This window comes from Neoarius graeffei, chromosome 11, assembly GCF_027579695.1.
Source record: "Neoarius graeffei isolate fNeoGra1 chromosome 11, fNeoGra1.pri, whole genome shotgun sequence".
Taxonomy (NCBI): Eukaryota; Metazoa; Chordata; class Actinopteri; order Siluriformes; family Ariidae; genus Neoarius; species Neoarius graeffei.
Window position 1 is genome coordinate 34142264 of NC_083579.1, and position 22134 is coordinate 34164397.

At 39.5% G+C, this 22134-nt stretch overlaps 1 protein-coding gene across 4 annotated transcripts; it reads right to left on the bottom strand.

Annotated features, from left to right (window-relative positions):
- Nucleotides 1-4769: 4769 nt before the first annotated feature.
- si:ch73-204p21.2 (uncharacterized) lies at nt 4770-21543 on the bottom strand. 4 transcript variants are annotated; one of them, XM_060933748.1, is made up of 7 exons: nt 21335-21543; nt 16034-16162; nt 10201-10261; nt 10077-10116; nt 9876-9978; nt 7232-7293; nt 4770-7129 (listed from the first exon to the last, which is right to left on the bottom strand). In XM_060933748.1, exons 2-6 carry the CDS (start codon nt 16150-16152, stop codon nt 7263-7265), a joined length of 354 nt encoding a protein of 117 aa, XP_060789731.1. In that variant the 5' UTR covers nt 16153-16162; nt 21335-21543; the 3' UTR covers nt 4770-7129; nt 7232-7262. The 4 variants fall into 4 exon arrangements, with proteins under 4 accessions (XP_060789731.1, XP_060789730.1, XP_060789734.1 ...); XM_060933747.1 differs by having other exon boundaries at nt 9876-9981; nt 21335-21541; XM_060933751.1 differs by having other exon boundaries at nt 9904-9978; nt 21335-21539.
- Between the last annotated feature and the right edge of the window lie 591 nt (nt 21544-22134).

Sequence of the window (22134 nt, forward strand, 5' to 3'; positions counted from 1 at the left end):
TCGGTTACGATATTTCCAGATTTTAAAAGAAAAAACACATAAATTTTGCCCATACTCTTGCCTCTGATCTGGCTGATTGTTGGCAGCGTCACAAACTGAAATAACAGGTTCTTTTGGCCCATTAGCCTACTGTCCAATATACATGATGGTGGTGTTGGGGGGGAGGGGTATATTTTAACATTTTATATTTTAAAATTGTGGCATGTTGTTTAAAAATTGACCTCGGCTGTGTTTTTGTTTAAAAATGTTTTCCAAATTGTAGCTGTGTTTAATTCATATCCAGAAAAACATATATCCCAATATAATATACTCAGCATAAACATTTTAAATAGATTCTATATTTTTGGTCCAAGAAGGTCCTGGGTTCGAGCCCCGGGGCCGGCGAGGGCCTTTCTGTGTGGAGTTTGCATGTTCTCCCCGTGTCCGCGTGGGTTTCCTCCGGGTGCTCCGGTTTCCCCCACAGTCCAAAGACATGCAGGTTAGGTTAACTGGTGACTCTAAATTGAGCGTAGGTGTGAATGTGAGTGTGAATGGTTGTCTGTGTCTATGTGTCAGTCCTGTGATGACCTGGCGACTTGTCCAGGGTGTACCCCGCCTTTCGCCCGTAGTCAGCTGGGATAGGCTCCAGCTTGCCTGCGACCCTGTAGAACAGGATAAAGCGGCTAGAGATAATGAGATGAGATGAGATGAGATGAGATGAGATGAGATGAGATGAGATGAGATTTTTGGTCCATCCATGACATATTACTAAAGTAGCCTATTTACTGTTGTTGATGTGGGTCACTTGCTGTTAGCCAATTCACTTTCTCGTACCAGGAGAGCTGAAAGGAACGAGTATTATTCCCTACCTTTTTCACCAAGTCAATTTGAGGCGTTGGTCTACCCTGCTCTTTAATTTTATCCTCGAAAGGAAGACTGGCAAATGGCTTCGCCAAAATTAAATCAGCAATGCTTGGCATCCGTGCGCAGCTTTCTTGCTAGCTGACTAGCCCCCTCAAGTTCAAGTTCAGTCTCATCTCATCTCCTCTAGCCGCTTTATCCTTCTACAGGGTCGCAGGCAAGCTGGAGCCTATCCCAGCTGACTACGGGCGAAAGGCGGGGTACACCCTGGACAAGTCACCAGGTCATCACAGGGCTGACACATAGACACAGACAACCATTCACACTCACGGTCAATTTAGAGTCACCAGTTAACCTAACCTGCATGTCTTTGGACTGTGGGGGAAACCGGAGCACCCGGAGGAAACCCACGCGGACACGGGGAGAACATGCAAACTCCACACAGAAAGGCCCTCGCCGGCCCTGGGGCTCGAACCCAGGACCTTCTTGCTGTGAGGCGACAGCGCTAACCACTACACCACCGTGCCGCCTTCAAGTTCAGTCACTCAAATAAACGAAATTTCTGGAACTAAGATAGCAAACTTGACAACACTATATTTACACTTTATTTACAATGAAAATATATACAAACTAAAAAAGCTGGTAGAAACCGTATGTAATGAATGAAATCGAAATGTAAGCCGATCTCTTACAATACACCACAGCACTTGTGAATCAGCATGGGACTGAACTGATGTTGCCAGATACTGCTGATGTTATCCAGGCCAAAATATGTTCAAAACCCGCCAAAATGCACTTAAAACCGCCCACAATCTGGCAACACTGTACCGCTGCCTGTCTATAGTTGAAATGAGCTGTCAATCAACGAAAATATCCGGCCGCTTTCACCAATCACCAGTCTCCTCGCGGAAACTGCCATGTCCCTCCCATGTGAGGCTCGGAGTCCGTGGGCGGGCATTTTCGCAGTATTTGTCCAATAACTGTCTTGCATTTTGAGATTGAAAATCACAGAGCTCCCAAATGCCGTTGAAGTCCACTGAGGCTGGGAGTCCGTGAGACTCCGTGGGCGGGCATTTTCACAGTATTTGTCCAATAACCATCTTGCATTTTGAGATTGACAAGCACATAGCTCCCAATCCACTGAGGCTGGGCTGCATCGCGCTGTCACGAGGGGGAAAAACTCACGCGCACATTAGGCAAACTGGGGAAAGTTATAACGGAATGATTTTGCACTGTAGTGGGTTGAGCACATATAGTTCTATGATTCTGGATGTGAAATAGCAATGTTATAAGGTCAGCTATAACATAAGCCTAGCACAATTCATCCTACACGATGTTCGTCATTTTTAGAGGAGGCTGAGCCTCCCTCGTTGTCTTAGAGCAATCGCCCGTGCTCTATATCCATGGCTGAAGTGCCCTTGAGCAAAACTTTGTGCACTGTACACGTGACAAATAAAGGCTTAAGATTCCCCAAATAAAGAAGTTCATGAACAACAGTTTTTGCATCTTTCATATTACTTAGAAGCCCACAAAGATCAGTGATGTTGCAATGAGGAAATAACGCAATTTTAGTTCAATTAACTAATGTCAGAAAAGTTACCAAAATTGCAAAGAAACTGGGAAGAATATAGGTATCTAGCAAGACTTAATCAGAACATACACGGTAAAATCGCCCATGTAACAGCTCATGATTAAATATGAAGCCTACCACCATACTTCAGGAAATATTGGGGCATTAAAAAATATAGAAGTGTAAGCAATGTCAGCATGGTGTGTGAATTCTGGCTCTGAAAGTTCCTCAAACTCAGCTACATCACTCCAGTTCTCAGTAGGACTGTTTTCATATTCTGTGATATTACTTGGTTCTATTTCCCAAAATATAATCCAGTTTAATATTATCCACAGCTACTGAGGATGTTATACTGTAAATGCATCATGCAGCACACACCACATGCTTTTGTTCATGAATGTGGCCTTTGTTTGTTAGCTTCATGTTTGACTGCTCGCTCATGACTGCAAGAAAGTTCATGAAATCCTCCAGTTTATGTGACTTTTTTTGTTGCAGTCCATGGAATCCCTTTCTGTCCTGATGCACAACTGTAGCCTCAATGAGACCATGTGAAACTTTCTGGCAACCTTTCAAAAAAAAACCCGCGATGGCAATGAACCTCCTATTCACATCTGTATTTGTATCTATCTATTAGAAACATTATCTGTTCATTCTGAATTACATTCATAGTAATGCAATAAATTATCACAAATAAATGAGGTCTTATCACCTGAGAAAAGGAAAGATGAGACTGCAGTACTGTAAGTTGTTAGTACATTTACTGTAAATATTACTTACTGTATATGTCAGTCCTGCGCGCCTTGGCGTGTGCACCTGAAGGCACGCCTCGGGCTGCACGCGCGCCGAACGAGCTCCAGCTTGCGCGCCATGAACAAGGGCGCACCTGTCCTCAATCAGTGAACTAAGTGTTGGGCAAAGACGATGCGAAGTATTACACCGCGTTCAGTGTGCATTGCAGAGCCTTGTTTCCCGTTTTTGTGATCTTCCTGGTTCCTCGACTCTTGTTCCCGATTCTAGTTCTCGTTCTCGTTTTGCCTCCAAAATATCCTGTTTGCGCTTCGATTGACCCTTTGCCTGTTTTCACATTTATGACCTTGCCTGCCGATTTAGATTGTTTGTTGTTGTGTGTGTTTTCTGAACTTTATGTATATAGATCGCACTGTATTATAATAAACAATTTTGCGTTTACATCTGCCTCTCTCGCGCACCTGACAGTATGCATTACCTAGCTGACAATTCAGCTCCAAAAAAAAAGACCACGCACACACTCAGTTAACTGGGTTTTAGATAGTTGTTTATAATAAACTCTGTGTGTTGATCAGAAAAAGTTCATATTCAATAATAATAATAATAATAATAATAATAATAATAATCTCCTTTTCCTGATTCAAAGCTTGAGATTTATTTATACTCTCCAAATGCTTATAATGTTTCAAATTTATGTTATTCTAATACCAGCTTATTTAATAATAATTATTATTATTAAACTGGTTTTATATGGGGCGGCAAGGTGGTGTAGTGGTTAGCACTGTTGCCTCACAACAAGAAGGTTCTGGGTTCGAGCCCCGTGGCTGGCGGGGACCTTTCTGTGTGGAGTTTGCATGTTCTCCCCGTGTCCGCGTGGGTTTCCTCCGGTTTCCCTTACAGCCCAAAGACATGCAGGTTAGGCTAACTGGTGGCTCTAAATTGACCGTGAGTGTGAATGGTTGTGTGTTTCTATGTGTCAGCCCTGCGATGACCTGGTGACTTGTCCAGGGTGTACCCCGCCTTTCACCCGTAGTCAGCTGGGATAGGCTCCAGCTTGCCTGCGACCTTGCACAGGCTAAGCGGGTAAAGATAATGGATGGATGGTTTTATATGTCTTTTTTAGTCCTGCAATAGACTGGCAACCTGCCCAGGGTGTACCCCACATCTCATCTGAAGTTAGCTGGGACTGACTCCAGGTCCCCCCACGACCCTGATGGATAAGTCAGGGATGGATGATAGATGGATGGATGTCTTTTTTGTGTCAAAAAAACCTCAATGGATCTGTCCAGCTTATTTCAAAACAGCTGTTAGTGAAAGAAAAGCTTGATTTAATTTATTTTCTTCTGTAACATGTCAAGCAAAACATCTTAAAGGATAATTTACCTAAGAGACAGCTGTTATTACAAGGTATGGTCAGCCTATAACACCTTAAGGCGAGTGTAAGTGAGAGTTTTCTGAAGTAACAGGAAACATGATTGATAGCTAGGTAGAGAAGCCTGCTTGTCCTGATTGTGTTGGACGTCTAGTTTACAGTTTTAGCTTGAGGCACAACAGAGACCAGAGTTCCTCCTCTGAGTGAGGAAAAGAATGAAAAGGAGCAACATGACAGATATAAATGTTTTCTCTCATTTATTTTCACAACATCGTGTGTTGCATACACATAGATCGAAAAATAGTTTAAAAGAAATTAGATTATAAAGAGTTAACTATTTGCATATCGTCAGTCACACGAATACACACGACGTGCTTGGTTATCCAGCGGCTCACACCCTATTCCATGAAGCATGACTGTAAGTGATTACTGATTAACTGATGGTGGCTCACAATGGGCCTCATTTATCATGTTGAATACAAACAAGCTTACGCTCAATTTTTTTTACAGAGTATTCACATGAAATACAGCATTCATGAAAATCCAGTTAGTTTAGCTTCTGAGTTTATGTAAATAAGGAGACTCAGAAATCTCAACCTCGATTGGTTAGCTTCAAATCGTATAATTAACGAGTTATTGTAATTGTCATGACCTGAACTGAAAGTGGTGCAAAAGAATCCATAAATTAACATAAATTAGACTTGCCATTTAATTAGGACAAAATAAAATGGTACCCTATAAAAGGAGGAATAATGAGTATGTGTCGAGAGAGATGCGCTGCAGTGGCTGAGCTGCATTACTGGAATATTCGGCGTTTAGTTGCCATTTTGTCGTTTTCAGCTCTCTGTGAGCTTTGCCTTTATGGTGTTTGGTGTGTGGCTAAATATAAATCAGCACTTGGTAATTTACAGCTTTTTGCCATTGATTAACATGTGCATGTGAGTATGAAGAAAATCAGGGAAACTTTTGTACATCTGGTGGGAATTTTTAGTTCGGTTTGGCCTAAGAAAAAAATTACTCACAACATGATTGATGAATGAGGCCTAGTGTGAACCGGTTATACAAACAATCTGTAGTGTGAGCTGGAATGTGCTCACCTTTTATATAGGTCAGTTTTGGTTTCGTACAAACTATTAAACTGATCCTAGTTTCTTTTGATAACGGGAAATAACTTACCAAGTAGCTTTACCAAAACTACTATTTAATTTTTACCTGTTAGGTTAATCATTGTTGGTTATTAATTGCTTATATTTAGGTTAGTAATACAGCATTTAACAGTTAGTCACTAATATTCACTGAGCCTGAGGCAGATAATTATTTTAGTATAAACACACAGGTGATTATTTCAAATAAATAAAAAAATCGTATTCAAAAATAATTCATTTCAAACTTCAAAAGCGGCATGCAAATGTAATAACGGCACAGCACAGACTTGTGTCACTTATCTATGCCGACTCACATAAAATACTTTTTGAAATAGGTAAAATAAATCACAATTCCACCTTACCTTTGAATAGTTTCAGACCAAACTTTGTAGCATCTTTAGTGCTTTTAAGAACAGCATTTTCTTTCATAATTTGTAATTCTTCCTCACTTACGGTGACGAAGTGATCGGCCGCCATTCTGCCAAGTTGCTCGAGGTGATTATCGAGAAATAGCCTGAATTTCTCGACCAATCAGCATATGCAATTTTCTATAATCACCTCCATATTTATACTAAAAATATTATGAGATATGGGATAACTTTAGAAATACTGTGCTTTTAGTGTGCTGAAATTCTCAGAAGTTCATGTCAACTTCATTTCAGAAATTGCAGATTCCCCAACACCGGTAAACTTAGAAATCCACACACACATTTTTATAATATGTAACACCTCATATGTTAGCAAGATAAAGTGACCTACACCTCATACAGATAGCTGATTTTGATATTACTTTAAACATATTATTGTTTTAGAAATGAACTATAGATGTGGATCTGTGCATTTGCATGAAACTCACTGTGGAGCTAAATCTCATACTGAAAGTTCCTATCCCAGTCTAAAACCCTTTCAGTGAGCATCCTAAAGGGTTTGTCTCATTCAAGGAACCCTTAATATATGGTTTCCCCTTCAGACAAAAGAGGTTTCATGTCGAACCCCTTTAGAAAGCTAGAATGCTTGAGGACCCTTTATGGAGGGATGGTTCGAGTAAGCTTGAATGTTTCAGTTCTTTCTGGCAAACGTAGAGCAGATTCCTCTGTGGTGTGCTAGAACCCTGGAAATTCTTACTCATGCTTGTGATGTTAATATCAGTACCACCAAGATCAATCATTCGATTCCTGTGCTAGCCAGAAGATTTGGCCCATTGCACAGTGGGTCATGATGTAAAATATGGATCCATTTCAAGCTCCACTCATGAAGACTTCAGGAATTTTCTTCCCTCCAGCAGTTTCGTAGATGTGCTAAGTCCATAGCATGGCAACAGAAAGGTGTGGGCAGTGGCTTTTTTGAGAGGTTTTATCAGTTTTTCAGGATAAGCAATTTCAGTGTGCGTAGACACAGTTTGAGACTTAATTCCATGACAGATGTGGTTAAATCCTGTGCATAATGGTGCCGTTCCTGTTGGAGATAAGAGCACTGATGGATCAAAAACAGAAGCTTTATTTATTGCTAGTTTACGTCGTGAGTAAACTACAGGAAACAAGCGTTTATCATACATACTCATCATCAAACACCCTACAGATTCACCATGTCACCGTTCACCGTCATCTCTGGGTTGCGTTCTGCAGGACAAAAGTACATCATGGTGTTACAAACATATAATAATGATCTGTTTTTAAATGTAAAAAATTTTTGAACGACATGACATCCTTAGAAGACATTACTTATGAAAACTCCAGTCATGCGTACGCTAAACAGAGAAGGTTGAATTGTGTACATTATTATTTCTATCAAGCATCGTTTTTGTATGATGCTTTTCATAATTTTTTAGTCGGCTATTTGTAAACGAGGGCGGCACAGTGGTGTAGTGGTTAGCGCTGTCGCCTCACAGCAAGAAAGTCCTGGGTTCGAGCCCCATGGCCGGCGAGGGCCTTTCTGTGTGAAGTTTGCATGTTCTCCCTGTGTCCGCGTGGGTTTCCTCCGGGTGCTCCGGTTTCCCCCACAGTCCAAAGACATGCAGGTTAGGTTAACTGGTGACTCTAAATTGACCGTAGGTGTGAATGGTTGTCTGTGTCTATGTGTCAGCCCTGTGATGACCTGGCGACTTGTCCAGGGTGTACCCCGCCTTTCGCCCGTAGTCAGCTGGGATAGGCTCCAGCTTGCCTGTGACCCTGTAGAAGGATAAAGCGGCTAGAGATAATGAGATGAGATTTGTAAACGACGTTCTAAATATGTATAAGTCATCCTTTCAGAGATGGGAGTACTTTCTTAGAGTACTCAGAATTTGAAATCTTGCAGCACTTTTAATTTTCTCTTTGGACTCTATTCTGAAAAATGTCCGCATGCAAATAAGATGCACTGCTAAATTAACAGAACTAGCGACACTAGCAACTGTTACACTGCTAGCTCAAAGCAAACAAGACTAGCCACACTAGCAAATGGCTAGCATTGATACCGTAACCTTAGCAGCACAAACAGCGAGGGAACACCAACTGCTAGGTTCAAATAAACACAGTAGGGCCCCATTTTCTGCCTGATGGTGTATGAAAATCACAAAACCTGAATGAAAACTGTACGCAATTTGAAATACTATTTAGTGTATTACTCCAATGTTGGAGAACAGCAGCTTTGGTTAGGATTTCTCTAGTAGCCGTCTCATTTCTTACATCTGTATTATTATTATTATTATTATTATTATTATTTTATTATTATTATTATTAAAGAATATGCTTTGCTTATGAATGAAGCTAGCTTGAGTTAACAACACTAGGAAAAGTAGTGAAATAAAGTTAGCAAGATTAGCGAACGCTTCTAGATCAAAGTTAACAACACTAGCAACTGGCTAACGCTGCTAAGAACATCACAAAACCTGAATGAAAACTGTACGCAATTTGAAATACTATTTAGTGTATTACTCCAATGTTGGAGAACAGCAGCTTTGGTTAGGATTTCTCTAGTAGCCGTCTCATTTCTTACGTCTGTATTATTATTATTATTATTATTATTATTATCTCATCTCATCTCATTATCTCTAGCCGCTTTATCCTTCTACAGGGTCGCAGGCAAGCTGGAGCCTATCCCAGCTGACTACGGGCGAAAGGCGGGGTACACCCTGGACAAGTCGCCAGGTCATCACAGGGCTATTATTATTATTATTATTATTATTATTATTATTAAAGAATAGCATTTGCTTCTGAATGAAGCTAGCTTTAGTTAAGAACACTAGCAAAAGTAGCTAAATAAAGTTAGCAAGATTGGCTAATGCTTCTAGAGCAAAGTTAACACCACTAGCAACTGGCTAACGCTGCTAAGAACATCACAAAGCCTTTCTGAAAATCTTAAGTAACCTCAAATACTTTTTAATGTATGACTCCAGTGTTATATAAAACTTAAGACTTTTTAGGGGAAGCCATAGTGTAATGGTTAGAGAAACAGCTTTGGGACCAAAAGGTTGCTGGTTCGATTCCCTGGACTAGCAGGACTGGCTTAAGTGCCCTTGAGTAAGGCACCTAACCGCTCTGGCAAGAGTGGTGGTGTACCTTGTGTCTGATTAGCCAAAGAAAAACTAACGATGCAGGTTATCAGTTCGGGGATTGAACCCGACCGACCGACTGACCGAAGACTTTTTCCTAAGAACCATCTCATTTCTTACACCTGTGCTTTTAAAAAAAAAAAAATTTATGAATGGAGCGATGCTAACCCTTGCTAGCTTTACTAGCATAACTAGCAAACAGGTAACTTTAGTTTGATAGCTCTGAGTAAATGCAGACAGCTAATAGGCAGCTAATACTGTACTTCCAGCTGAAAGTAAACATGCCTAGCAATGCTGTTAGCTCAAAGTAAATGCACCATCAGGCCTCATTTTCCTCTTGAGGGCGCAAGTAAATGACAAAACCTTTATGAAATCCAGAACTATGCTTTACTTTATCACTCCAGTGTTGGCTCTCCTAAGTCGTTCTCTAACAACTGTCTTGTTATCATACCTTTTCTGTCAGAGTGCAATAACTGAGGAGTGAGTTTAGCATAAAGCAATTTTTTCAGTATGGTTTTCACACAGATATGATAGATGTGGCTCAAAATAGTGTTTTTCTTTTGGCGGACCGCACGTTTTATCATGTAGGAACAGAACATAATGTGTTCAAGGTCTGTCAGTAAAGTTCAATCAGAGGGGCGCCATCAATGACGCTGCTTATTCTTATCGTACAAATGTGTAGAGAAGGACAGAGGCGTGCCTAGCGTGTGACTCCTCCACGGTTTGAACTTTTGATTTGGGTCGAGCTGTAAGTCCTCGGGCAACACAGTGATAGCTGCTGAGATAAGAGTAAAGGACATTTGGTCAGTTGGTCATATGAATGCTGAGAAAGTTACAGACAGGAATGTAGAGCGCTCTTGTTGTGATGCTTACTTCTTTTAGGAACGGTGTCGTCAACATCTCCCGGCTTTACCTGTTCACACATTGACAAACACTTTAAAACCTGACAAAGCAAATCTGGATACAATGGATAAAATGAAATAACGGCTTTGCTTACAACTCGAACCAGGGTGGCGTTCTTGTTCACCGTACTGCTGTTATCCACATCAAACGAGTGCCTGTTAAACACCACAAAAGCATTTATTAGCATAAATTTAATAAAAATACATTAACAACATTTACGGCAATATGCTGTCATCATCATGCCACTGTATGACACCTTTCTCAAACTGGTGTCCACATTTTTGGCTGCCCTCTAGTGGCTAAAATGATCATTTTTATTTTAAACCCAAACACTTTTTGAAATCCTGAGATCTTCTACTGCTCCCCTGCAGACTGACACCAAAACCTCAAACTTTAGCCTTTTTAAAAGTCCCCTTATTTACAGTCAACGCCACAATTATTGGCACCTTTCGTAGGAAAATGTGTGAGTGCAGCTCTGTGGGAATTCTGAATTACAGTTAATCTTTTATGGTCCTGTAATAATGATAGCAAGATATTTTGAATATAGTCACATTTATCTCATTTCCTATTACAGGAATACAATAACCTAACTCTAAGCTTATTAAACCCATTTCTAGACTTTTTTTTTACTCATATCAAGCTTTATATTATTATTATTATTATTATTATTATTATTATTATTATTATTATTATTGTTATTATTATTATTATTTTTATTTTATTTTATTGGCAGCTAAGTTTGCTTCTTTCTGGACATAAGTGCTTAATTCTAACAAAATGATCTACCAATAGAACAATGCTAGTTCAAGCTGAAAATGAATAAAAATGTCCAGAAATAGATTTAATAATCTTATATTTGGTTTATTCTAATCTTATACCTAATCTCCCCCCTTTTCAGAAAATATGATATACAGTGTCTTGCAAAAGTATTCATCCCCCTTGGTGTTTGTCCTGTTTTGTCGCATGACAAGCTGGAATTAAAATGGATTTTTAGGGCGTGGGTACCATTTGATTTACACAACATGCCTACAACTTTAAAGGTGCAATTTGTTTTTTATTTTTTTATTGTGACACAAATAAAAAAAAACAGAAATCTGGAGTGTGCATAGGTATTTATCCCCCACAGTCAATACTTTGTAGAGCCACCTTTTGCTGCAATTACAGCTGCAAGTCTCTTGGGGTATGTCTCTGTTAGCTTAGCACATCTAGCCACTGAGATTTTTGCCCATTCCTCAAGGCAAAACTGCTCCAACTCCTTCAAGTTAGATGGGTTGCGTTGGTGTACAGAAAGCTTCAAGTTATGCCACATATTCTCAATTGGATTGAGGTCTGGGCTTTGATTAGGCCATTCCAAGACATTTAAATGTTTCCCTTTAAACCACTCCAGTAGCTTTAGCAGTATGTTGAGGGTCATTATCCTGCTGGAATGTGAACCTTCGTCCCAATCTCAAACCTCTGGCCGACTCAAACAGGTTTTCCTCCAGAATTGCCCTGTATTTAGTGCCATCCATCTTTCCTTCAGTCCTGACCAGCTTTCCTGTCCCTGCAGATGAACAATATCCCCACAGCATGATGCTGCCACCACCATGCTTCACTGTAGGAATGGTGTTCACAGGGTGTTGGGAAGTATTGGGTTTGAACTACACATGGCATTTCTCATGATGGCCAAAAAGTTCAATTTTAGTCTCATTTGACCAGAGAATCTTCCATGTGTTTGGGGAGTCTGAAACATGCTGTTGGGCAAACTCCAAACGTGTTTTTTTTTTCTTTAAGCAATGGCTTTTTTCTGGCCACTCTTCCATAAAGCCTCACTCTGCGGATTGTACAGCCTAAAGTGGTCCTATGGACAGATACTCCCATCTCCGCTGTGGATCTTTGCAGCTCCTTTAGCATTATCGTTGGTGTCTTTGTTGCATCTCTGATTAATGCCCTCCTTGCCTGGTCTGTGAGTTTTGGTGGGCTGCCTTCTCTTGTCAGGTTTGTAGCGGTGCCATATTCTTTCCATTTTGCTATAATGGATTTAATGGTGCTCCGTGGGATATTCAAAGCTTGGGATATTTTTTATAACCCAACCCTCCCTGATCTATACTTCTACACAACTTTGTCTCTGACCTGTTTGGAGGCTCCTTGGTTTTCATGTTGCTTGCTTAGTAGTGTTGGAGAGTCCGGGTCCTTCCAGAACAGGTTGATTTATACAGACATCATGTGACACTTTGATTGCACACAGGTGGATTTTAATCAACTAATTATGTGACTTATGAAGTGAATTGGTTGGACAGCTCTTATTTAGGGGTTTCATACGAAAGGGGGAGAATACTTATGCACACTCTAGATTTCTGTTTTTTCATCTTAATTATTGTTTGTGTCACAATTAAAAAAGAAAAAAAATCACCTTTAAAGTCGTAGGTATGTTGTGTAAATCAAATGGTGCTAACCCTCCAAAAATCCATTTTAATTCCAGCTTGTAATGCGACAAAACAGGGCAAACACCAAGGGGGATGAATACTTTTGCAAGACACTGTACATCTCAATATGTAGTGCATGATATAATACAAAAACAATGAACTACTAACAATTCACTACATATCGATTCCCTCTTGATCTGATCTGTTTTGATTCAGGCCCGATTCAGGATTTAAATTTCTTTTCAGTTAAAGTTTTCTGATATCTTCAGGACTGAGGAGTTTATGCTTCTATGCTCATTTTTAAAATAAAATCTTATTAACTTTCAGAGAGAGAGAGAGGCTGGTGAGGAAAGCTACTGTTTATAACGGCTATAACTTAAGTGAGAACAGGAACTAACTTGTTTCAAGGACAATCCATGACATTAAATGTAACTATAAACTGATAAAAAGTATGATGTGTCATTCTTTAAGGCCCTCCACCTTGAACGCTTGTAAACAATTTTGAGGGTTGCCTATTGCTCTCTCTCTCTCTCTCTCTCTCTCTCTCTCTCTCTCACACACAGAGAGAGAGAGAGAGAGAGAGAGAGATCTTGCTTGTAAATCAGTGCAGCTGTATCACAGACCTTTGGCCCAATATTCTGATTTAAAAAGTATTTATTTTCTTCACACCCCTAATTAATAAAGTAATAAACATGACTAAATCATGCATCTCAACAATCAAGTGTCTCCTTTATGTCAAAAAGCTCTTTGGTTTTCTACAAAGCGACATATGACTATCTTACACATGTGCAACTTCGTACATACCCCAGGGAAATGTGAAATGGTCAACGGAGACAAAAAAAGGAGAAAGAGATCAGGAGAGTTCCTGGATATTCAGAGCAATTAAAAAAAAAATTTTCGAAATTTTTTTAGACATTTTTTTTCAGTAGTCTATTGATGGTGCCAATAATAATAATAATAATAATTATTATTATTATTATTATTATTATTATTATTATTATTATTATTATTATTATTATAAATGAGGAATGTGTAAGGGAAAGGTATTTCTGCAAATGGTTGAAAATGTAAGTCGTGTGTACTGTTTATTTTGGACAATAATTCTCTTAAAGGGTGTCAATAATTCTGCTCATTTATTGCTTAGTCCAGGGCTTTTCAAAGTGTGGGGCGCGCCTCCCCTAGGGGGTGCCAGAGTTCTTCAGGGGGGCGCAACGTGAGGAAAAATAAACCAGAATAAGTTACTATTATGGACATTTAGCAAACTTCAGCTAGCCTTTACCAGAGACAAAATGGATCGATTTTTAGTACCTAAAGCTACAGTGAGTGAGGAGACAGAGTCTGGGCCAAGCAAAAAAAGAAGGAAGTATGACCACGATTATCTAAAGTTTGGATTTTCATGGACTGGATCTGAAGATGCTCCACTGCCACAGTGTGTTGTCTGCCAAGAGGTGCTAGCTAACGATGCTATGAGATGTTTAAAATGTGTAAAACAAGATGTTTTAAAAAAAAGCACAGATGTTTAAAATGTGTGAAAAAAAGATGTTTTAAAAAGCACAGATGTTTATAATGTGTAAAAAAAAGATGTGTTAAAAAGCACAGATGTTTAAAATGTGTAAAACAAGATGTTTTTTAAAAAGCAGATGTTTAAAATGTGTAAAAAATGTTTTAAAAAAGCACGGATGTTTAAAATGTGTAAAACAAGATGTTTTTAAAAAAGCACAGATGTTTAAAATGTGTAAACAATATTTTAAAGAAGCACAGATGTTTAAAATGTGTAAAACAAGATGTTTTAAAAAAAGAACAGATGTTTAAAATGTGTAAAAAGATGTTTTAAAAAAGCACAGATGTTTAAAATGTGTAAAAATGTTTTAAAAAAGCACAGATGTTTAAAATGTGTAAAAAAATGTTTTAAAAAAGCACAGATGTTTAAAATGTGTAAAAAAGGTGTTTTAAAAAAGCACAGATGTAAAAGATGTTTTCAAAAAGCACAGATGTTTAAAATGTGTAAAACAAGATGTTTTTAAAAAAAGCACAGATGTTTAAAATGTGTAAAAAATGTTTTAAAAAGCACAGATGTTTAAAATGTGCAAAAAATGTTTTAAAAAAGCACAGATGTTTAAAATGTGCAAAAAATGTTTTAAAAAAGCACAGATGTTTAAAATGTGTAAAACAAGATGTTTTTAAAAAAGCACAGATGTTTAAAATTTGTAAAAAAAAAATGTTTTAAAAAAGCACAGATGTTTAAAATGTGTAAAACAAGATGTTTTTTTTTAAAAAAAAGCACAGATGTTTAAAATGTGTAAAAAATGTTTTAAAAAAGCACAGATGTTTAAAATGTGTAAAAAAAAGTTTTAAAAAAGCACAGATGTTTAAAATGTGTAAAACAAGATGTTTTTTTTTTTTAAAAAGCACAGATGTTTAAAATGTGTAAAAAATGTTTTAAAAAAGCACAGATGTTTAAAATGTGTAAAAAAAAAAAGTTTTAAAAAAGCACAGATGTTTAAAATGTGTAAAAAATGTTTTAAAAAAGCACAGATGTTTAAAATGTGTAAAACAAGATGTTTTTTTAAAAAGCACAGATGTTTAAAATGTATAAAAAAAGATGTTTTAAAAAAGCACAGATGTTTTAAATGTGTAAAAAAGATGTTTTCAAAAAGCACAGATGTTTAAAATGTGTAAAAGAAAAAAATGTGTATAACAACCATTTTTTTAAATACGAATGGAACATTAAGTATAGCAACAACAAAAATTGTAAGGGGGGCGCTGTTGTTTATTTGCTCTCTGAGGGGGGGCTGACTCTCCCACACTTTGGAAACCCCTGGCTTAGACGATTCATTTTAAAGTTACTAGTAATTCAGAAAAGTGTGAAAAAAATGTATAATACCTGAATATTTTATATAATAAAAGTTGAATTTCCATTTGGTACACTCTCAGAAAAGTACCTCTAAGGTACTTTTGGTACTTTTAAGATACATTTTGGCTTTAAAAAGGTACACATAGGTACCTTGAGGTCTAATAATGAACCGTAGGGGATACATTAGTGTAGATTATATCATGGGGGACAGAAATGAACTCCTACTGTACCCCTGTTTCTAACAGTGTAGGTTTCTTTCTTTTTTCTTTCTTTTGTTCTTTAAATGAAAGTTAACGCTGGCACAGTCTGGCTCTTTTATTTCAGCTGTTGTAAAGCTTAAAATTTAATTTAAGCTCAAAATCATCTCTGTATCACTCCATTTTATAACTCTCATTTAGTACCGCTCATATTTTTGTGTTTATTTTCTTTTTTTTTGTTGTCACCACAGTATTAGTGACTGCATGTGCAATGTCTGTGGCATGCGCCTCTTGTCTGCAGACTCTGGTATGATTGGGTCACACCTAATTCCTGACAGATGCTTCGAGCTGACAAACTTGAACATGTTGTCCTGGAATGTTGCCGTAGTGAAGGAGCAGATTAATAAAAAGCCCCTGAGCGTGAAGGACAATGAGACACATAGCTGAGACATGTTCCACGACAGCCCTCACCTCTTACAGCTCGTACAGAGAGCGAGGAATGTGATGGCAAGGACAAAGAGGAAGATCAGAGAGAGGAGCGCCAGTGTCGGGAGGCTTTCTGTCGGCAGGTCGATGTAGATGGGTGCCATGATCCTGGTTCTAAAGTTGCCAAAAAACATTTGATGAGTGATGAGTTACAAATTGTAAAAGTGTCAAACACAGGTTTGGTTCTCACTTGACGTTCTCACAGTGTGTGATCATAGCATGAGGAAATGAGGTCTATTCAGTGAACACAGTACAGCTGATATGCATAATGCATAATTATGTCTGGGGTCTATTCCAGGAACTCTGGGCATCTCGGGGGCAGTTTATAGTCACTAATTTACCGATTGGCTGTTTTGGGATGGAAGAGAAACCTGGAGAACCTGGAAGAAACCAACATGGACATTAGGACAGACAGTGACCCTAATCCAAGTTCAGAATCGAAACCTGGAGCTGTGTGGAGAAAATGTTTCCTGCTGTACCACCTTGCTGCTCTTCACTTTGTATACTTTACAGATTTGCGATTACATGTATATAGCATGCGTGTGCATAATTAATTTTCATAGCTGTCCTTTTTTTAACAACTTTATTCATCACACGTACTCTTGTGAAATTCCTGTCTGCATTTAACCCATCTGAAGCAGTGAACACACACATACACACACATGTGAGCAATGAGCACACACACATACCCAGAGCAGTGGGCAGCCATGCTAACAGTGCCTGGGGAGCAGTTGGGGATTAGGTGCCTCGCGGAAGGGCACCTCAGCCTAAGGCTGCCCCATGTTAACCTAACCGCATGTCTTTTTTGTCGTATAGCTTGTGTCTTTATCATTCATCATTCAGTACGTGCCTCCTGGTTCAGTATTTCTACATTTTCTACATTTTTTTCTCCGATTGATTATTATCTCTTGTTTCTTACAAAATGCAAAATATGCTTTGGTTATGACAAATGAGATACGTGACACAAAGGAGGAGTTTGTCATTTTTTCAAGTTTGCTGCTTCCTGCAGTACAAACTGCTGTTATAATGACACATTCACAATCCTTTTCTTTCCTCCACATCCGACCCCATGTTCCCTAATGTCTTGTAATCAACTGACAGATTCCTCTTGAGCTACTGCTTATAGAAAAAAGGTCAGAGCTGAGCACATGTTGGGGTGGAGCTTAATTATTGGCTGGAAGAGTGCAAGCCAAGGCCTGAAAATCCATCCATCCATTATTCATAACCACTTATCCTGTTCTACAGGGTAGCAGGCAAGCTGGAGCCTATCCCAGCTGACTACGGGTGAAAGGCGGGGTACACCCTGGACAAGTCGCCAGGTCATCACAGGGCTGACACATAGACACAGACAACCATTCACACTCACATTCACACCTACGGTCAATTTAGAGTCACCAGTTAACCTAACCTGCATGTCTTTGGACTGTGGGGGAAACCGGAGCACCCGGAGGAAACCCACGCGGACACGGGGAGAACATGCAAACTCCGCACAGAAAGGCCCTCGCCGGCCACGGGGCTCGAACCCAGACCTTCTTGCTGTGAGGCGGCAGTGCTAACCACTACACCGCCGTGCCACCCCGGCCTGAAAATAAAAAGTAAAAATCCAGAGCCACTGGAAGGGAATACGGAGGGATCAGATTGGTCAGTGAATTTTTCAAAGTCATGTTTGAGATGATTATTGTGAACAGGTCCAGATTACAAACTGCATCTTTAAGTCACTTAGTAGTTGAATTTGAATAATAATAAGGTGAAGCCTGTTAGAACAATTAGACACATTAACTTGTATTTCCGGTAACAATTAAAACGGGAGCGTCCAGATTTGTTGCTGCATTCAAATTTAACGGTTGTTTCATGACGTTATTGTATTGGCTTCACACTTGCTCTGTAGTTCCTGACAGTTAAGGAATTTGGTTGTTATACCTACGATACAGGGGCGGCGCGGTGGTGTAGTGGTTAGCACTGTCGCCTCACAGCAAGAAGGTCCGGGTTCGAGCCCCGTGGCCGGCGAGGGCCTTTCTGTGCGGAGTTTGCATGTTCTCCCCGTGTCCGCGTGGGTTTCCTCCGGGTGCTCCGGTTTCCCCCACAGTCCAAAGACATGCAGGTTAGGTTAACTGGTGACTCTAAATTGAGCGTAGGTGTGAATGTGAGTGTGAATGGTTGTCTGTGTCTATGTGTCAGCCCTGTGATGACCTGGCGACTTGTCCAGGGTGTACCCCGCCTTTCGCCCGTAGTCAGCTGGGATAGGCTCCAGCTTGCCTGTGACCCTGTAGAACAGGATAAAGCGGCTACAGATAATGAGATGAGATGAGATGAGACCTACGATACAACTTGTATGATTCATTAAATCTGTATGAGGAGTATTACTCATAGATGTGAATCAAGGTGGCAGATTGATGGCAACAGGACACTCATTTGGCCACACCCCTTTAAATAATTCATATAAAATAACAAGTCATGACTCTCACAAACACACAACCTGCTGGACTTGTCCTTTTTACGAAAAAAAAAGACGCAAGGTGCATTGGTGCCCTTTTCTTGTTAATATTGCCAACCATGACTTACTCAAGAAAAGCTCTTCTGAATATTAGCTGCACAATGCCATTTAAGCTGCATCTGAACAACATCAGCGAATCTGTTCTGTAGTATTTGTTCTGTTTAACTTATTTGTATTTGTTATACCAAAACAAATACAGTGCATCATCCCTACAGCGAAGCACAGTGGTGGTAGCATCATGTTTAGAGTTAGCTTTGGGCTCTTGGTTGCTTCTCTCTTACCTGTCAACACGTAAGGAATAGCCGAAATATTATCGATTTTTAGATTTTTGTCTTATGGGTGTATTTTAATAGTCTTCCTAGTTTTTCACCAAATTATTCGAATTTATTCTGCAAATACTTCTTCCGTGTGATCACAGTGCGCATTAAGCACGAAACAATCGAACCAGAAACAATCGGGTTACGCAGGCAGAGGGTCTCGTTCACAACATTTCTGCTATTATCGTTCCGCGACCAGGTTTGCTAGGCGCTTGAAAGCTCAGACTTCGATATCATACTTGAAAGTCAAGCATCCGCATGAAACCGAATAACATTTCGTGCCATCGTGAGCTGAACACGGAGTCATTCCGTTTTTCCAGTCGAAAGTTTTGAAAGTGTACTCACCACACAGAGAGAGAAGCAATGGGAACCCCGGTGAAAAGAATGAGGCAGGAGGTTTCTTCCTAAATGGTTTGACCTATTTAAAGGGCAGATTGTTTCCGCTGTTTATTAAATAGTTAAAATGTTTTACAATTCATCTGTACGTTCCACTTGTAGATTCTTTTCAGATGAGTCACATGTATAGAATGCGCATACTTGTGCATTCATATTGACCCTATTTCTGAAAGAGATATCATTATTTTGAATTATGAGATGGACATGGGGGCGGCACGGTGGTGTAGTGGTTAGCGCTGTCACCTCCCAGCAAGAAGGTCCGGGTTTGAGCCCCGTGGCCGGCGAGGGCCTTTCTGTGCGGAGTTTGCATGGTGTCCGCGTGGGTTTCCTCCGGGTGCTCCAGTTTCCCCCACAGTCCAAAGACATGCAGGTTAGGTTCATTGGTGACTCTAAATTGACCGTAGGTGTGAATGTGAGTGTGAATGGTTGTCTGTGTCTATGTGTCAGCCCTGTGATGACCTGGCGACTTGTCCAGGGTGAACCCCGCCTTTCACCCGTAGTCAGCTGGGATAGGCTCCAGCTTGCCTGCGACCCTGTAGAACAGGATAAAGCGGCTACAGATAATGGATGGATGGATGGATGGATGGATGGACACGATCATGAACTTCATATAGCAAATTATGATGTGAAAAAAGTGCTCTTGAAGTTTTTTGTTTTTCAATATATTATGCCTCAATATAGTTGTCTCATTTTTAGCTTGTAAGGATTTTTTTTTGTCTTCAATAAAAGGTTTTATGAGGGCTTATAAGGCTGGACTCTGAAATGGGTTGACAGGTACGTTCTCTGATTTATCCCGTATTTACCCAGTTACTGACTTTTGAATCATGGTTGTTGCATTTTCTTTCTACTTTTTTCCCCCTAACAGATTATATTACAGATTATATTATTTCAAACAGAGTATATTTATATTTTTACAAGCAAGTCCTGATTTTCCAGAACTTTTTTTTTTTACCAGGCTTGTTTAGCTCCTTGGCCTTCACGACACTATTTGTTCATGTAATAAAGTCTGGGTTGTTCCAGGAACAGGTCTGTTTCTAGTTTGCCACTTTAACTGCCAACAGGTTGACTCCAGGCCGATTAGATCAGACCGATTAGATCAGAACTAATTTAGTGGTTTCTCAGCCAGTGTACGCAATATTACTGACGATTTTGTGTGCAAATATGACACACATTTTTAGGTTGTAACACTACAAAATGTACAAAAGGGGATCGGTAGAGTGCCTCTGATTCATATCATCAGCTGTATTGTGAGATCAGGTGTGTCCGAGTCTCTGGGTGGATCACTGGGAGGAGAGTGCAGTGCTGGCTGAGTTCATTAGTGTGTAATGCAGTTTTACTGCAGTTTTTTTCCTCTCTAAAAACTTTCAACAAAGGATGGGAACACCCATTTGGCACTGTGCCACAATTTGGGGTTTGTCTGCGGCCTGAACGAGTGATTCTGTTCCTATCAGTTTAATATGAGGTTATTTAACTGTATGAGACTCTGCACTAAATAAATGGTAGTGTGAGTAACAGAGACAGAGAGAGCGTTTGAATCGATGCTTTCTCTCCCAGTTCATATTTCATGTTAATTCAATGTGCTATGCGATGATAGAAAATTTTCTGACAGGATGTAAAAAATAAAAAAAATCACCAGGTGAAGAAAATATAACAACGATCATTGTTTGGATAATTTAGTGTTACTGTTTGATGATAATACAACGATATTCAGGAATTATATTGTCAGGTTGTGATGTGATGTGTGATGTTTAAATTCTGGGTGTGCTGCTTCAGCCCCACCTCAAAACTGCAATTACAACAAGGAACAGGTTCATATAACCTGATAGAAGACTATCCCTACTTTGGATCACTTTTTTCACTTCGCTTCACCTCACCCAAGGAAATATTCCTCAAATGTTCTTGAACAATGAGTCTTTTTAAGTAACAAAGACAAAAAAACAAGCAAAAAAATAAGTAAGCTGAAAATATGATTATGAAGCGTGGCATGATGAGTGATGATGCAAATGTACAAACAATCTAAGCTCTATTCATTTCGTTTCATTTCGAAGAAAAAGGAAAATGAAGTCAAAGTCAACGTACGTGTTCTTGCTGAACTGTTCACCGCTTTGTTGATGCTGACGTTCCTCTTGACCTCTTGACCTTTTTCTGAGATCACAAGCAGAGCTCCTTCTCCATGTGTGTGTCCTGCATATCAGTGTGGTTTAATAAGAGGCTCAGCACCGTGTCCTGTCTGTGTGAGTGTATGAGTGTGTGTGTGTGTGTGTCACACACAGGTGATATAAACCTTCCTGAAAGCCTCACTTCCTCATTCTCTCTCTCTCTCTCTCTCTCTCTCTCTCTCTGTTCTTATCAGCATTCCCTGTACCGGTAATTATAAACCCATTTCCTTTGCTCATGATATTTGCATACACATCTACATAGATGCAAGTGTGTGTTAGAGAATTTGTTAGATGTCACAGCACAACCTTTGTATAGCCAGAATATGAGGAAATAAATTCAACTGGAAGTTTGTTTCTGCAAACTCTATGTATAGGTTCAGTTATATACGCTGACATGGACTGTACTTTTCATTTCTGACATAATTTTATGCAAAACATTTTTGGAACAAAGGTTTAAGAAGGAAAAAATAGACTATTTTCTTTAGTAGATGGTAAGAGATTTTTAACAATATTTCACGGTAACTTCGTTAAATAATTTATGGACAGCACGGTGGTGTAGTGGTTAGCACGGTCGTCTCACAGCAAGAAGGTTCTGGGTTCGAACCCAGTGGCTGGTAAGGGCCTTTCTGTGTGGAGTTTGCTCCGGTTTCCCCCACAGTCCAAAGACATGCAGGTTAGGTTAACTGGTGACTCTAAATTGACCGTGAGTGTGAATGGTTG

Coding starts and splice junctions, on each gene's coding strand:
- si:ch73-204p21.2 (XM_060933747.1), bottom strand. CDS start 16,152: ATGGCACCCATCTACATCGACCTGCCGACAGAAAGCCTCCCGACACTG. Junction 9,982..10,076: donor CGACACCGTTCCTAAAAGAA/GTAAGCATCACA, acceptor CTCTTATCTCAG/CAGCTATCACTGTGTTGCCC. Junction 7,294..9,875: donor CTGTCCTTCTCTACACATTT/GTACGATAAGAA, acceptor TTTGTCCTGCAG/AACGCAACCCAGAGATGACG.